Source organism: Triturus cristatus, unplaced genomic scaffold (genome assembly GCF_964204655.1).
Source record: "Triturus cristatus unplaced genomic scaffold, aTriCri1.1 SCAFFOLD_168, whole genome shotgun sequence".
Classification (NCBI taxonomy): domain Eukaryota; kingdom Metazoa; phylum Chordata; class Amphibia; order Caudata; family Salamandridae; genus Triturus; species Triturus cristatus.
The window spans coordinates 550912-568788 of record NW_028187305.1 but is presented as its reverse complement, the minus strand read 5'-3'; the positions used below and the strand labels follow the sequence as shown (position 1 = coordinate 568788).

The 17877-nt window shown below is 46.9% G+C and overlaps 1 protein-coding gene across 1 annotated transcript in view; it reads left to right on the top strand.

The window, feature by feature from the left end:
• The window catches only part of LOC146771977 (RNA helicase MOV-10-like), a 177730-nt gene that overhangs the window by 99748 nt on the left and 60105 nt on the right, over nucleotides 1–17877 (top strand). Inside the window, exon 8 of the mRNA XM_085640275.1 lies at nucleotides 2057–2145. Coding sequence (XP_085496401.1) covers nucleotides 2057–2145 — 89 coding nt within the window. The remainder of the gene's footprint in view (nucleotides 1–2056; nucleotides 2146–17877) is intronic.

Genomic DNA, 17877 nt, shown 5'->3' with positions numbered 1-17877 from the left:
CTGAAAAGTGTGCAGCTGTGAAAGGGCATTGTAGAGAGAGGAGCCGCCTAGTAGAACACTCCATCTGCTGGTCCTCCAGGAAAAAAAATGTTGTGCAGGGGAGCGACCAGAGTTGGAATGAGATGAGCAATTTAGAAGAGAGTGCCCAGCAATGCAAGGCAGAGAGGCGCAACAGAGGAGATTGGGAGGCCGTGGTGGGCTGTGGCGTGTTGTAGGGCAGGGAGAGTATGGGAGGCAAAAGACGCGTTGGGGGAGCAACATGGAGATGATTGTGGCCCTGACATGTGAGGAGAAAGTAGCAAATGGAAAAGAGCACAAACAAAACTTGTAGTCCCATGGAGTGCTGAAAGACAAATGTAGCTCCCTTAATGTGAGCAGGGGAAGCAGACAATGTATCCAACTAGGAACACTGTACCATAGATATTCTTCAAGGGAGAGACAGACACCGGAAGCAAACAAATGAGATTGACAAAGCCAACCATTCACGAGCAATGGGCTGACCCAGAGTCTGCTATACGTTTTGCTACTGGACACAATAGGTCTAAATGTGTCTGTAGGCAAGACCTAAAAAAATAGCAAATTGGGAGAAAACATCCAACAATTGTTCTTCGAAAAAACTGTGGGTGGTCTTTAACAGTGCGGGATTAGGGAAAATAGAGCAAGGGGGCGTAATAAGCAGGCGTGAGATGGATCGCAGAACAGCGATGGCCACAACATCGGTGTCTGAACGTGGGATGGAGCGGCGCTTTTATGTGGTTATAAATGAGGTCAAGGCAGCATGTCTGACTTGGAGTGGTGCGGTGTATGGTACTGTTGGGGGATCATGGTGCTGGTCATTCTACAGTTCATACTGGTGTCAATGCTAATCAGTAACCGCCATTTATGTATACCTAAATATGTTGCTGATCTCTTTTGTGTTTAATTGTGTGATCTTGAAACATTTGTGAATAATGCTGGTAAGGCACAAGGTGACTCGAGCTGGTTTAGTCATGATGTGGCACAAGACATGCCATCTGGCTTTCATTTCAATGAGTGCAGCAATGACCTGCCCATTGGGCTGACTCTTTGCTAAAGGTTTCTACTGCAGATTTTCGATTTTCCTTTTTTCAAAAAACAAATAAGTCTAGCGTTGGAATGGCTTATTTGGAAGTTCTGATAATGGCACTATCTTGTTTTGGTTTGTGATGGTGGTGGATGAAGGCGCGGTTTTTGAAGTTATCAAATGAATACATAGCGAGATGAGGACCACTGGCAGAACTGCTGCCGAAGCACTGCGCGCCACTATTCTGAGGTGTGGATGCAATGTACTCAACACTTATTTAAAAAAAAGCTGCTGCAAACCATGCCAGGAGGAATGAAAAAAGTTAATGTGCGAGGACATCTGTGTTTGCTCATTTTACTAGATTTCCTAGGAGAGACTATGCCTTGCATCTTAAATAAGTTGCAGCTTTTTGCAGTACTATCCCCATTCCTAATTTTCCATTCATGGAAAGTTGTCTAATGCAGAAATAAAATCTGGAGTTCAGTGGTATTAATGGTAAGTCTTTGGAAAGTTGCATTGCATGGCCCTGCAATGTACTCGAATGGAGAGTAGATGTTCACACTACGCAGTAAATTGCAACGAGTCCCAGTTTGTTCCTGTTCCAAGCTTTACCCAGCAAGCGAAGTTGACCAGAGGTCTATAAGTTGAAATAGATGCACGCTGGAACAGCTGAGGAACAACATTTTGGTAATCTCATAGTTCAGTTTCTGACAAAAGTTTGATGAGATGATGATGAATCCCAGAATGGCTTGCTGGTGTTGGCTTATTGGATTAGGTGGTCAGAGCTTCGTTCAGTGATGGTGTCTGCCGGTCTGTTCCCACCAAACTGACCAGACCTAGACCGTGAGTTTTAATGAACGTACGATATTGCAAAAAACGCACTAGATTCTTGTTAAGGGTGAAATACGTGCAGACAGGAAGAGTAGTTCTAGAGCTGCTATTTGTGGAAAATAGTCTATTTCACCAATCAAGAACGTAATGGCTTGGTCTTTTTGTATCCTTCTCTTTCTGCAGAGGTTTAACGTTGCAATAACCAGAGCAAAGGCCCTCTTGATAGTGGTGGGAAATCCCATTATACTAGACAAGGATCCCAACTGGTCCAGGTAAATACCAATAATCATTTTTTCCAACTTCTTAATGTGTGGATAATCTACACCTTTTCATTTAAGTGTGTGTCAACAATAGCAATAGGGTTTGCCCTGGCAGCATTAGCAGACTAACCTCAAAACCTTGACCTCAGGTAAGTCTTACTTACTGTACTTGACACAGTGATTTTTCTTGACCTTTTATGATCACTCCATCTTTAACAAACATACCTGCTGCTTCATCAGTGCCTTTATCCCAAACTCTCTCAGATATATGTATGCGTATATGGCAAAACACTGCGTAGCCTGAAGAATTCAGGGTGTGTGCTTGAAGCGCAATTGGAAGGCAATAGTGTGTTGCTTGAGTGTTTAGTATATTGGATTGTTCCCCCTACAACACTGGCCACCTTCGCATTTCATTCACACCTGTGTGTAACTTTCCACATTTTAATTATATCTGTACATTTACATGGAACTATTAAAATTTGAAAGGAAATCTTTAGGGTGTGTTTCAATGTGTTTTCTGGCCAAGTCTAATCTAGGACTCAGTTAGGCCTCGAATTCATTTTTGTAAACCAGGCTGCTGACTTTAAACATTGTGTGTTTTATTTATTTTGCTATTGACACCGAACACACCAAGATATGCACTGTTTGTTTTGAATGACATGTTCTCAAAGAACTCTCTGGAGGAAGTTTTTGCTACTTTTCAAATCTCTTCCTGCTAGCAGACTATATTGCATTCAATCACCCCTCCCAAATGACAGCCCCCCCCCCCCATGACAGTCTGTTATAATGGGCGATCAATAGTCATTGAGTGTGATAGTGTTGACATGGTAGGTTTATATGACTGTTTTGTGATTTTCTGCAAAAATAATATTTTTGCTCCCCCCATGCTGACGTAGCAGTTTCTGTAATTTTCTATCTTGAAATTGACCATATAAACCCTTGGATTTGGAGGTGAGATGTACGGCTTGCAGTTTTTACTGGGATGCCGTCCCTTTTGCTATTGATTTGCTGCACATATAAACCTAGTCTTATTTTCCTGATTTTGCTCATTATTGCAGAGTCCTGTGACGGATTGCCTTCATCGCAATGCTTTTCATTGTACTTTGGGTGATTTAATGAGACTATTACTACTGCATTCGTATTTCTTCAGTATTCTGTTTTGTACTGACATTTTAACAAATTGACATGTTTTTCTTAACTTGTGATCACCAACTCCCTTTATGGGGCAAGTCCTTTCTCACTGACTGTATTTTTAAATGCCATATTGAATCTCGTCTCCATGATCCTATTGTCTCGAGATTCACACCGCCCCCTCCCTGCAGTCTGGCTGCCTCGATCATGTTGATCTAAGACAATGGCGCACTCACACCTGCCACCTTCATTTGTGGTGTTTCTGCATTGGGATTGCACAGTTTAGCACTCTGAGCCTGGGTGATCTTGAAGGAACCAGGAGCAACGGGCACCGGGCTGCTTGTGGGCTTGGAAGCCATGCGCAAGCTTCAAGGTATGTGGGCTTTCTGGTGAAATATGGATAGACCAAGAGCTTTTTGTTTGCATATTATAAGTTGCATATTATTGTTCTACCTGGATGATTAAACTGGGCAGTTTAATTTTACCCTCCCCCTCTGCTTTACTTTATTTCAAATTCTTGGAAGTTCACTCTTTTCTGGCCGGCCCTCACTCTCTCACCCATATATACTTGTGGATCGATTATTCTCCCAGTTGTCATTTTTCCCAACCCTCTTTGTGTACTTTTTAATCTAGGATTGGCCAGGTTTATACTCCAGTTTAGAGCTGCCCATTCATTTCTAAACCAAGCTAGGGGTCTTCAAACATCTGCTGGGGTTTTAAACCGGTTCATTTGCATATCGAAGTTACCTCACAGTGCGCACACCTTCTTCAGCTTGGCACTTTCTTCGGTGCTACCGGAGAAGAATACCCGACCCATCTCAAAATGGATTCTGAATTATTCTCAGTTAAAAGTGAATTTTTACAATTGTACCACACTGAAATGCGCAACTTTCCTCTATTCCTCTTCGTGCCTCTGTCACATAAAGAAAACCATGATCAATATCCTATGCAGTGAACTTAAACAGTACATTTGCATCCAAATTCAGCAATTTAAACCAGCGATAAAATCACGGGCCTTGAATTGAATGTGGGTTTCATTGTGCTAACTTCTGCCATGTTGAACCGCTATGTAAACTACAAACGCAGCTCCGGTCATTTGTAATACATTGACACAATGTGCGCTCTGTTTTAAAAACGAGATGGTGCACACAAAGCACTCCCTTAAAAACTCGAGAATGATACTAAGAATTCTTAATCTCTTCTCTACTCATGTTTAACAAAACAAACTTTGCCAGCACAATCAGGATTCTAAATATAACTCTTTCAGTCAGTAAAATCCTGTTTATCTAGAAACGTCTATTCTCAACATTCTTCTACGTGGGAATGCACAGCTCACTAACGACATTTAGGAAGCAGGAAAAAGCGCTGTGCTTACGAGCGTTAAGCTAGTTGGCAGCGTGCGTGGGACCAATGTGCATCATTTGTATAAGGACAGAGAGACACCCCAAGGTTCATGAAAAGGAACTGGCCAGGTTCTGTTTGGGACAGTGACGGTAGGAATGTCTGCTACACCCATGGGTAAACTTTACATTCTTAGGTCTCGCCTAGCGGTGCAGCACGCATGCGCTGCTCACTCTGCGAGGCATATTGCAGCAGAGTATGTTTTAGAAGTAGAGTGGAAGCCCCGACCATATTTTTCATTGGCTGGCGTCATCGTCCATGGTAAACGCTGGCTTCCGATTGAAAATGAGGCTTCTTAGTCCCTCCTTGTTACCGCCCGTCTCCTTTTGGGACTGCCCATCAGGACTGGATCTTTTACTTGCGGCATTATACTGTGTCCTTCATTTAGTCAGTAAGCACTATTTATTTTTTTATTCTGCTTTGGTGCGCGCCCAGATTTATGGTTTATCTCAGCTGTGCCTCTCCCCGGGTCAGCTGATTCCCTGCCGCTGAGCTGTGTGTGCAGAGTTTAGTTCACGAGGACTGTTTCAATGGACAAACTTCCGTGAGGGCGTAGTTTATGGACCGTGGCACATAAATGGAACTGGAGGGGTGTTTCACGTCATGCAGTATTGCACGTGAAGAGAACGAACTGTGGGTCTTTTGCGCTGCCGGTTTCTTTATGATTTACATTTCAGCTTCCCAATGCAACTCCAAAAGTTGTCTTATCCATGTTCCTATCGGTTGTCACCCTAAAAGACGTGAGAATGGTTTTGTCCAAACTAAGCAGGTCAACTTGGAACTCAGCCCCATCTCTCATCTGTGAAAACAATAACACGGCAATTGCTCAGTCACGGCACGCGTGAGACAGTTTTCATCACAGAACACACGGGACACAGGCCCCGCTCGAGAGACTCGTCGCTAGACAGTCCGCGAGGCCGTCTGCTCCCCCCCGCAAGCCATCGCTCGGTGCTGCACGAGGCCCCACTCTCCTCCCTCGTGTGCCCCACAGGGAAGCATGAAACACTTATGAGCCATAGAGAGGTGCAGGGAGACTGCGAGAGCCCCCGCGAGGTCCCTGGCACGGCACAGGCACCGCCGGCCCCTCCCCTTGCCGGAGCCCACCATGGACTAGTGGGTGACGGTGGAGCGGGAGCTGGAGAAGGTGCTGCACAAGTTTTCGGGCCACGGACAGCACAGCTAGCGGAGCCTGGAGGAGCTCATCGACTACACGAGCGGTCTGCGCTGTGAGATCCTGCAAACAGCCAGTGAGATCTGCCTGTGCGCCGCCTCGACCCTCACACCTTTTATCCATCCCTATACCCCTTCCCAGAACATAGAGCACTGAAAGTCCGGAGGCCTTAAGGCCCAAGACTCCAGCGCAGGGTTTTTGCTGCTAAGAACCTCCAGTCTTTAGGCATGCGATGTTTTGTGCCTTACAATCATTAATCGTATGCCTAAACCAGTGCTTCAAATTGGCAGGTACTGTCCGGTACCAAGTACCTGCACTTTTTTAATTTGAAAGGGAGAATACCTGCACTTTACAGCACTACTGCAGTATATCTAATGGTAGAGTATCGGCACTTCACTTAATAGTGAGTACCTGCACTTCTGTATTTCCCTTGAAAGCACTAGCCAAAACGTAAGTGAGACAGGAGTACGTAAATCGATGAGACATCCAAGTTTTAAGATTCGACCTAAGATTGTTTCTAAAGCTGTTGGCCTGCCGAGTTCTAGTGATATTAAGCCCATTTGAAGCTTCGGACTCAAAAACAGAATCTTTTGACTAAGGTTAAAACTGTGAAACTAAAGTCCCATAAAAAGAAGAGGCCATCGTCTGTTATTTAAAAGTCGACCGCAAGTTCTGTGACTGCATGGTCTAAGACCCGCAATATCTTGTCCTGACAAGCCTGAAATTCATAGTAATAAATCATATGGTTAACTCTAAGACCTGACAACCACGGATCAACAAAGCTTTTTAGGCATATGTGCGTTCAAACTATTAGATCCTTGTCCCTTTAGACACATTGGGCTTCTGAGAAATGAAATACTTGCATTTTGATACTTAAGATCATTTAAGCCGACATACCAGCCAGACGACCAAACTATGTTGAGTGAGGTCTTTGAGATTCTGGACCATTTAAGCCCCAAAATGCCCTAGGAAAGTGTGTGACTTGCGCTATAAATCAATACACTTTGAGAGACCCTGTGGTCATCAAGTTAGTCTGATCCGATTAATCTAAAGCCAAGAGCCTCAAGGACAGAAACATTGGTATACTTGGTATACACCTTAACGCTCGTTTCGCTCTAGCCATCAGGAGCTTGCATAATTCCCCAAATCAACAGAACCCGTCGTGGTGGTCGGGCATTTGCATATCTGGGACCCAAGTTTTGAAACCGTCTGCAAATCACTTACAGATTTCGGCGAATTGCTCAAAACATGGATGTTAACACATCTTTAACAATCATGCTTGGCTTTTGGAAATGCTGGTTGTTTTTTTAGGTAGCCATGCTCTCTACAAGTCAGTTAAATAAATAGACTATATGTGCTTCAGGAAACTACTAAAAACCTAAACTATCCTTTGACTAAGACTTGATGGTGTCATGAGCACGATATCGGATAGTAGTCATGCCTTGTAGACGTAGACTCCTTCTAGTCCCTAATTTTGAACTTGTGGACTAGTCCTGATGGCACGTACAGTGCTGTATGAAACTAAATAAAGGAAATGTATAGCACTGAGACAACTCAGCCTTCATATCCTATGGTTTTCATCTTAAATGCCATTCAACTCCTATCCTGTAAAACTAGCAATCCATTGGTGGATCTTTTGCTTTTAAGCTCTGATACACTAGAAGTTGAATTGTTGGGCTGCGATAGCATTTAGATTTCTAAACGCATAGCCTCAAACTCTAATAATAATAATAATGAAGCCATTAGTCCCTAAAACTGTGTCATTTAAGCCATGTTTTCTTTAAGCATTGATGTGCAAAACTACTATGCTGATAACTCAAATTTTCATTCATTGCTTATATTGAGCTAGAGAATCACATTTGTAGCCTCAGCTCCCAAAAAAACTCTATAGTAATAGTTATAGCATTCCTAAGGAACATATTTTTACTGCGTAGCACACAAGTCTTGACATTTGTATCACTTTGACTTAATCTCACTCTGAGACATCAGCTGTACTAACACCCTACAGGTTTAATGACACCCTCCAGCCCCCTACACCCGGGACTGTCCTACTGCCCCACTTTCCACGCCACAATCTTGCCATCGACACTCACCTCAGTTCTCACCTGCAGCGCCCCCCGCTGTTTCGGAGCGGAGGGTCAGTATGTACCTGCCAAAGTGCGATTATGTCTGGCCTGAAGCCCCGCCCTGCGGTTGCAGGGCCGAGACCAGTCCTGACTTGAAGCACCTCCTTCAATTCCAGAGCACGCGCACACTGTGTGCACTCATCTCAGTCACTGCATCTCAGCCACACCTTGCAGCAGCCCCAGTTAGTTCAGCACTGCATCCACACGCAGCCCTTCCGGTGTGCTTCAATCCTGTGTTGGATACCTGCCAGCTTGCAGTTGTAAAAGACCAATGCATAAGAACAACTTTCTGCAATTCGCATTTGCTTTCGTGTCACCGGGCATGCAGAAAAAAACCTTACAATGCACAGCGCTCTACCCTTCGAAAGAAAGTGCAGTGTGCCATCCAGAATGCTGTAATAAAAGTAAAGCAAACATGTGAACAGGTTCTGCGCTTCATATTTCAATTTTTTTCCGCCAATCAGCATGCAGTGATAACAGAACAATGCCTAGGTATATATGTCTGCAATGTAGGTCTGTGATGTTGGTATACTAGTCGACCTGCAGTAACCGGGCAATGCGCGCCGTTCTGCTCTTCACACGTCCCCTTGTACCGGTCACTATGCAGTAATCTGGGTAGACTGCACACACGGCTTGGCAGTTCGGGCTGGACTGTTCCCATGAGGCACAGGGTCAGACTGATTTGCATATGGCCATGTCTGAACTGGGGTGGCAGAGTGGGCTAAAGAATGGTGATGGATTAAACCCAGATCAGTTGACTGGGGGTGAGTGCTTGCAATGTTCAACACTCCGTCCATCATTTCCTTTAGTTTTTGCTTTGCACACACGATATACCCACGTTTTGCATGCCACATGTTCGTTTTGTGTATCAGTCAGCATGCAGACACGGCAAAAGGGATGTGGCCTAGTGGTAAGCGCTGCTGACTTTGAAGCGGGACAACATCCTGGCTTCTGCTCAAAGTCGTGTGATTCTGGGCAAATCACTTAATCTCCCTGTGCCCAAAAAGGTTTGAAAATGTGTATGTTTTGTCTCGGTATGTCAGTTTCTGTTAAGCGCTCTAATGTCCTTAGGCCGAGTGTGAGCTATAAAACTATACCAAACAAGTATTTGTAATGCAATAGGTCTCGCATTCATGCGAGTGTAAGCTATTGGCATTGCAAATGACAATGCCTTTTTATTTATGTTTTAAAAACGAAAACAAAAATGCAAGGCATTATTTGCAATGTCAATAGCTCAAACTCGCGTAAATGCGAGACCTATTGCATTGCAAATGCTTGTTCTTTGTGCCTTTGATGAATTTTTCAAGAATGGAAGTGACACTCTCAAACTTAACTTTCTTGTGTTCTATCTTTTGAATTTGCCACACTTTCATGGATGGCTTTCTAAATCAATTAAAATGGCATTTCGTTTTCTCACATTGTGGGCCTCATTTTGAAGGTTTTTTTTATTTTTTATTGTTGCATTTAATAGGTCCTACATTACAATAAAAACAGGTTTTGCTTCTAAAGGGTGGTTCATAGCAAATACAACCATTACAAGATGCACCAACTTGAAGCATGGACTTGTGAGCCTACTAAAAGAAAAAGTAATGCAAACTATTTTCTAACTAAATGGAGCCATAGAGGAGTCGTTCAGTGGACATAGCACCACAGTTCAATCACACCCAGAGTACATTTACAACAACAGGAAGGTTAAGCTGGTTTGTTACATACATCAGTATCACATTTATCAAATAACAGTAACATTTACCCCAAGGTGTTCTTCGCGCGGGGCGTAGCGTCTATGGTCGAGAGGGACTTCCCAGCAAGATATGTTTGGTATAATCCCGAGAAGTTCTTAGGACGACTGTGGGGGGGAAGCAACTTACTGTACAGTTCCGTCTGCGTATTACAATACAGCATATCCCGTGACCATTCCTGTATTGTGGGAGGCGGGCCGCGCAACCAGTGCATGGCTAATCTGCGTTTTGCTGTTAACACCCCCATTTCAATCAAGCGTCTGATACGCTTTTTTATCTTCTTAGTATAGCCTAGCAAAGCAACTAATGGATCTGGGAGCATAGGGACCTCTGTAATGTCACTTAGTGTTTGGAATACCTTTTCCCAGAACTTGGCGATTATCAGACATTGCCAAGCTATGTGCATGAAATCCGCCGGGCACTTCTTGCATCTCTCACATTCGACAGTCTCCCGCAACCCATAGCAAAATAGCCTTTCTGGGGTATAGTAAACTCTTTTGTAAATATTTGAAATGGATTAGTCAGTGACGGCCGTTTAGAGACACCCGTCGAGTTGCCTCACCACTAATTCTCCAAATATCATCATCTATATTCATGCCCAAGTCCCTTTGCCACTCCAGCCTAGATTTTGTGTAGGAGTTTGTACGATATGCCTAAATAACACTATAGAAACTGGATACTAGTTTAGCAGGGGTTTCCGCTTTTAGTATGAGAGTAAATGGGGTCACCTCCGGGGGCTCCGCCATGTTGTCTCCTAGTATCTCGTGTAGAGCTTGTCTCACCCTATGGTATTGGAACTGCACTAATGGGGTGACCACTATGCCTTCCGGCGCTGCCTACTCCCACGTTCGAACTTTCCCTTCCAGGAAGCGGTCTCCCGCCTCCTTGATGCTCAAAGTCTGCAGTGCCTTGAGCACTGCGTGATCCCTGCATATAGGGAGCCAGGCACACCATTCCTGTGGAGCCAATGGAGAATATAGCACATAACAGTCTTGTCTCTTGACCAAGTCATGTCACGCATGTACCGTGGAATTGATGGAATCAAGATTTCCTGTATGACGATCTGGGGACCGAAATAGACTGGTAGGGAGGTCCAGTGGAGTGACCCCCACCTTTTCGATATGCAGATGCGGCGGTTCTAGAGTCTGATGTATCCAATGAAAGGCATGTGTGCTCTTTGCTACCCTTAATACAGATCCAAGTCAGGTGCTCCCAACCCCCCCAGATAGCAAGGTATAGTGAGGACCTCCCATTGCACCCATGGCTGCTTTCCAACCCACACAAGTTTAGTCAGTGTAGAGGTGATGGTTTTAAGGAAATAAGCTGGTAAGACCATAGGAATGTTTAAAAACAACAATAAAAACCGCAGTAATACCACCATTTTCATCAGCGATATCCGCCCGAACAGCGAGATAGGCAGACATACCCACTGCTCAACGTCTTCCTCTAGTTTGGTAACTGCCCTCCCATAGTTTTCCCTAAAAACTATCTCCGGGTCTGTATGAATTTGTATTCCCAAATAGCGGACTGGCTCAGTAGTTCAGGTCAATGGGAACTCGAGTTCAAAAGGTGTAGTGGAAGGGGTCAATGAGAAAATTATGGATTTAGTCCAGTTAATTCTTAAGCCCGATAACATGCCAAACCGAACAACCTCCCTCAGCACCAGGGACAGATTGACCTCCGGGTCCCTGATGTAGAGCAACGTATCATCAGCATAGAATGATACAATCAAGTTGTATTTAGGGAAGCGTATCCCGCGGAATCCAGGATATTCTCCCAGGGCGCATGCAAGGGGTTCTGCAACTATGGCATATAGGAAGGGCGACAGTGGGCAGCCCCGTCTAGTGCCCCTTGAAATTCGTACTGGGGCAGTGACCATATCTCCAATGCGTATTCTTGCAGTAGGCGAATTGTATAATACAGCGACTAAGTTCAAGTAAACTCCACCCACACCCATCCTTTTCAGGACTGCTCTTAAAACAGCCATTCTATAGAGTCAAATGCTTTTTCAGCGTCCAGGAATATCACGGTGGCCTTTACATCAGGGTTAACATGTTGAAGAGTACCAAAGAATGTGCGCAGGTTGTATGAGAGTTTGCGACCCGGGACAAATCCCGCCTGTTCTGTACTGGCCAGACTTGGGACTAGAGGAGCAAGACGATATGCCAATATTTTGGCATAGATTTTAGTGTCCACATTCAATAGTGACAATGGGCGGTAAGAAGAGCACTCCTCTGGTGATTTACCGGGCTCGAGAATGGTAACTATCATAGCCTCCCTCATTGTTGGAGGCAGTTCCCCAGACTCGTACAGCTCCTTGAAAAGCGTAGCCAAGTGCGGAATGAGAAGATCTGCAAATTCTTTATAAAAGGCCACCAGCAGGCCGTCCTGTCCCGGTGCACTGCCAGATCTCATATGTTGTAATGCCTCTTGTATTTCCCAGACTTCAAGCGGACGCATCAGGTACTCGCGGTGTTCATTAGTGAGCCAGGGTAATTTTATGTGCTCCAAATAATCCCGGATTGCGCTGTCCTCTGCCAGGGGGCGGGAGCGATATAGGAAGTCAAAGTACTGCTTAAATTGGTTGGCAATGCCTTCAACTAACATCTCACACTCATCTGATCGTATAGCTGTTATGGACGACGCCTCTCTTCTGTTCCTTAGTAGTGCCGCAAGGGTGGCACCCGGTCGCTCCCCCTCACCATAGCTTTTCGCAACTGTGTATTTCCCCATATGCTGAACTTCATTATCTGCGGTCTCATGATATTCTGCAAGTGTTTTTTGCAATTTATCGTCTCCCTCTTCTACCCCATCGCGACCCATAGCGGTTTCCAGCTCAGCAAGTCGTTCCTTTAGCTGCTCTAACCTATTCCTGATGGCACGGAGCACCCCAGAGTATTTAGATATAACAACCCCTCTAATATAGACTTTAAATATTCCCAGACCGTGGAAAAGTGTCACTGAGTCTATATTCGTAAAGAAGTCCTCAATCGCCTCAGTCATCTCAGCCCTGAATGCCATGTCTAATAGTTAATATGGGGTAACCTCCAGGTAAACTGGGCAGGTCGTCCCTGCAGGCTGCGCAGAACCAAGAGCACAGGGGAGTGTTCCGAAAGGGTCCGAGTGTGGATTTTATAGTCCCTGATTTCAGAGTACACTTTGCGCGACAAAAGCCAGAATTCTATTCTCGTATGAAGTCTGTGTGGAGCAGAGTAGTGTGTGTACCCCCCTTGCTCTGGGAATCTCGCCCTCCAAACATCTACCATGTCTAATCGTAATGTTGTGTCTGTGATAAATTTTGCTGAGGCAGACGTGCGATGCTCAGGACCCCAGAACGCTCTAGAGTTGGGTCGAGTACACAATTAAAATCCCCTCCCACTAATAGTGGAAGCGCTGCGTCTACACTGGGAGAAGCAAATAGGGACCTGTAAAAGAGGGGGTTGTCGTAATTTGGATCATACACATTAATAACCCGTATATCTAACCCCTTTACCCTACACCTGGAAAAAGTGTACCTCCCTTCACCATCCGTCACCTCTGGGACAATTTTGAATCCTGATTTCGGGTGCACCCATGTGAGGACCCCTCTGGCGTGAGAAGTAAAACCCGAGGCATGAAACGAACCCTGCAGTGCTTTTTGTGTTAACATTGCGCTGTCCGTAGGCAAATTAGTTTTTGGAGTAAGTCAACTGCGTGTCCTTTAAGGTACGCAATCACATTCCGCACCTTGCGATAATTATTAAGGCCTCGGACATTCCATGTTAAGAATCTGCTTAGTAGTAGGGAGGAGCCAAGATGGCGACCGGGACGGCAGCGTAGATTCCCGGCTCCGTGAACCTCCGTATCCCGCACGGATATCCTGCATGAGATCCTTATTCTGCGCTACGAGATCGTGTTCGTAAACGAAAGTGGCAACCGATCGTGTGACCCTGAGGTTTCTGACTGCAGTACCGCCGGAGAAATCAGCGATTGAACTTTGCGGCCCGTGCGGTCCCGAAGCCGGGACCTCGGGTGGACGCCTTGGCCGGGCGGCAGTTTAACAACAGCGGCCTGTGGTGACTGGGTGGAGTCGGTCCGCCGGAGTGGTGCTCCCTTCGGCCTGCATTTTGCTGTGGTCGCTCCCCCCCTGCTGAGCGCTGCGGACCGAGGACATGCCCGGGTGTGCAATTCTCGGATTCTGTGGTGTTTGCCCCTGCCTTTGACGGTGAGCTGCCCGGACGCCGTCCCTGGTTCGGCCTGATCCTTGCGGGCTGCTCCCGGCTTTTTGCGGGAGCTGGTCCGTGGCGGAGACGACTATTGCCCGTGACCGCGCAACGGTTGAATCTGTTCCTCCCCCAGGATCCCTGTCTTCAGCGACGTGGACCTTGAGGCGTTGGTCCCGGGGTCCTGGCCCCAATACGAGTCGGGCCTTCCCAGCGGCCATTTTGTCACTATGCAGCCTACCATCCTGTCCGCTGGGACGCAGCGGGACTGGGGGTGTGTGACGGTCGGGAGTGTGGCAGAGCGATCGGAGAGAGCTGCTCTGGGGTACGGCGACCTCCTGGAGGCCCTTGGTGCCCTTCATTACTCCTTGGCTCATGGCGCCGGGGTCCTGGGGAGGAAGCTAGATGGTGTGGTATCAGCGTTGGGACAGTGGCGGCATGCTGGTCCACAAGTACACAGTGGCTTTCCACACTGCACACAGGAGGAAGATGTTGCGGCCCCCCCCGCGATTAGTGTACAGCCGGACACTCCGGACAGTATGCTACCGTGTGGTCGGCTAACTGTGGGCTTGATCTGCTCTGGAGGTATTGGACCTGAGCGGAAGATGGTGGCCTTGTCCCGTGCGCAATCTCCGGCGGCCCAGGGACGATTCCAGCAACGTGTGTCTCATTTGACTGCTTCAGCCTGTCTGGACCTTGTGTGCAGTGCAGATCCTGGGACGGCACTGGAAAAGACGCCCCCCCATGAAGCGGTCCGTGCTGATGCTCAGAGACTTCCACCCCACCTGTGTGCGTCGCTTCCCGACTGTTTTTGGACACTCCTGTACCTTGGGACATCGGACATGGTGCTGGGTCGAGGGGCAGGCATGGGCAGAATCGCAAAGAGCGGTCAAGGCTGAGGCTGATCCTTCGGGAGTGGTCACCTAGTAGACAGGCGGACTCATGGTTGCGTGCTCTCATGGTTATTCGCATAGTTGGTGCATAATGCTCCCCACTCCCCCCCCCTCCTTTTTTGATATGATCAACCTGGTGCTGCTAATTGTTTGCTGTGGGGAGACTTCACCGTGCGGGAGGGAGAAGCCGGGGGTATGTTTTGAAGGCCCTCCTCCAGTTTATTACATTCCCTCCGCCCCCCCGTCTGGGGGGGCTCTTTCTTACTCCTTTTTCCCTGTCTCTTCTATATTTCGGGTCTAGTTCCAGGGCGACAGGCACACTGCTGGGGGGTGGGGCCATACTCATTCGCAGAGGTGCAGGGCGGGGGGATGGGGGAGGGGACTCTTTAGTCTTTATCTCTTTTTCCATGGCCTCCTTTTTCTTCTCTGTTTCTTTTTGCTTGTTTTTCTGGGATCAGCGCGGTACACCTCTCTTATTGTGAATCGCTTGCTCTTAATGTGTGCCACAGTTTCCGGGGGGTTCGCTGGGCTTTAGGTACGGGGACCTGTAGGCGCAACTATCTTTGATATTTCTCCCCATCCGTACTTTCCCGTGTCTGCGCCATTGATTCAATGTATTGCTGCTTGCTGCTTGCGTCTCTTATCCTTGCCCCTTATCGCTGTTGGGAAACTGTTTGGCACATGATCCTACTGTTTTGTTTTATTATAAAATGAAAAACCCTTTCTCTCCTGGTGTCCTACCTGAGCGGCTCATTGGCCGGACTATACTGTATTGTAGACTTTGCTCTCCGAGGTGCCGCCTGTGTTTACATGTGCTTTTATTGTTCTGATTGCTTAGCGGCCGGCCCCGGGGGGTTGTAGGCCCATACGTGTAAGTGATTGAAACGTCAATAAAGGTTTTTCAAAAAAAAAAAAAAAAAAAAAAAAAAAGAATCTGCTTAGTAGACCTTCTTGCTGTGTCATTGTTAAGGATTACAGGTAGCTGTTGTTAACAATGTGTGTACCTCTATGTCAACCTCCAACAAATGTGGTAAATGTCTAGAAAGTATGTCATGGTCCCATCTCAGCAATGACTCCAACAAAGAGTACCCCTTAATCACCCCCCCACCCACGTTGCATCAACCCCAACTGGACACAATCGGTGACCCCCCCCCCTCCCCACCCCCCCCAAATTCAAATAAGTGGCCTAGTGCAATCAAGTGGTTCACACACAGGGGCGGTGTTGCCACTCCACCCTTTCACCACTGGAATCCGCCAGTAGTGATTATCCGCCATTTCAATACTATTATGGCAGATTACCTGCCTAGTGTCAACACATTGTATAATCTCTCAGACCATCCAGGGTCGGAGGCCCTATCTGCCTGAAGCCTATTACACATTCTACATTCGGTGGCTGCAGTATCTAGGACCTGTCTATCTTAAAGAGTAGTGCTGCAGTTATCCCCTAATTTCAGGGTGGTAAAGGAAAGGGGCTTCCTAAATTAATTGACACACTCTCTCCGTGGGAGATCTCGTAGTCTGGCTCCGCTGGCCCCACACTCCCTCAACTAAAGTCCCTGTGTAACTATACTAGGGTAGTCCCAAATACAATACATCTCCGCTTGGGTGTAGAGACAGTGATACTGCTTATCTAGGAAACTGCCAACTCTACAACCATACACCTAGGACGCACTGAAGACTCTCCTAAACTGCTAATTAAGTACCATCGTGACCCAAGCAGTTTTAGTATACCGGTAAATTCGCCGCACTCCCTCCTTCCCTCAGCTGTCATTCCCGCTGTAAGCAATACTTGCGGTGCAGTTCTAATCATTTTCATCCATAATGCCTCCCTCAGCTCCCTGCGACAGTTCCAATGTAGGTGCTCGTTGTTGCTCCTTGGTGTAGTCCTTGAGCGCTTTCTGTAGGGGCTTGAGATCCGTGAAGATCTTCGATACACCCTTCATAGTGATTCGCCGACGCACTGAGTAGAGCATTGCATAATCCAGTTCCTGAGCACGTCTTTAGTGGGGCAAACTGTCTCCGGTCTTCCTGAACTTTGGCCATGAAGTCAGGGTATAGCGATAGTGTAGAGCCTCATACAGCAAAGACCCCAAGTCTCTGGCCTTCCTCAGGGCCGCATCCATATCCCTTTAATTTAAAAACTTTGCAATAAACGGGGGCAGTGGAACGCCTGGGGGAGGGCGCGGGCCCAATGAGCGGTGCAAGCGTTCAATTACAAAAATGGCGGAGAAAGTGCTCCCGGCCCAGAAGTGAGACTAGCAGGGTTTCAATGAACAGTTCCATGCTTACGGTAGAAGTTGTTTTGGGTAGTGCCGTAAGGTGTATGTTGCTCCTTCGAGACCTGGCTTCGAGGTCTTCTGCTTTATCTTGTAGCTGCATGAGCATCTTGCCCATCTGCCTTCATGTGGGCCTCCTCAACCTCAGTGATACGCCTTTCCACCATATCAAGCCTTTCGGTGTGCTTATATAGGCGTTCAGACATTCTGTCAACGAGCTAGACTAGCGAGTCTATCTTGCGATCTATTGAGTTGAGGCTGGACTGAATTGTAGCCAGGATGTGCCGAAATGCTGCAGGGGACTCTTCGCTCATGTCAATCGGTTCTACAATGTGTGGAGCGTCCCCTGTCTCTCTGGTCCTAGTTTTGCGCTGCTCAAATGGGAGTTTGGATTCCCCAAACGTCGCTAGTTTGCGTCCCAATGGAGGCACTGTAGAGATCTACCTTCACATGTTTGCAGCGCAGCTTAAGGAGCAAATCCGAGTTTTTCTAGGAGCACCTCCTTGGTCCCTCCAGCGCCGATAGTCGTGCGAGAGAGGGAGAGGGAGCGGGAGGATATAAAACAGTCCCAGGTCCACTCCACAATAGGTCCCCAGTGTCTATCAGGTTAGGATTGTAGCTGTGGGTTTACCACGTTGTGCCTCTGGGGATTCCCAATGCTCAGTGCTTTTGCGCCGAGGATAAAGCCCTTGGGCCACCCCTGACGCTCTTTCACCACCACTGCCAGTGCCAGGTCGGTCTAGTGATGCACCGTGATTCAGGTGCCCCCCAACTGCTCACAATCTCACTATCTAATCTTCAAATT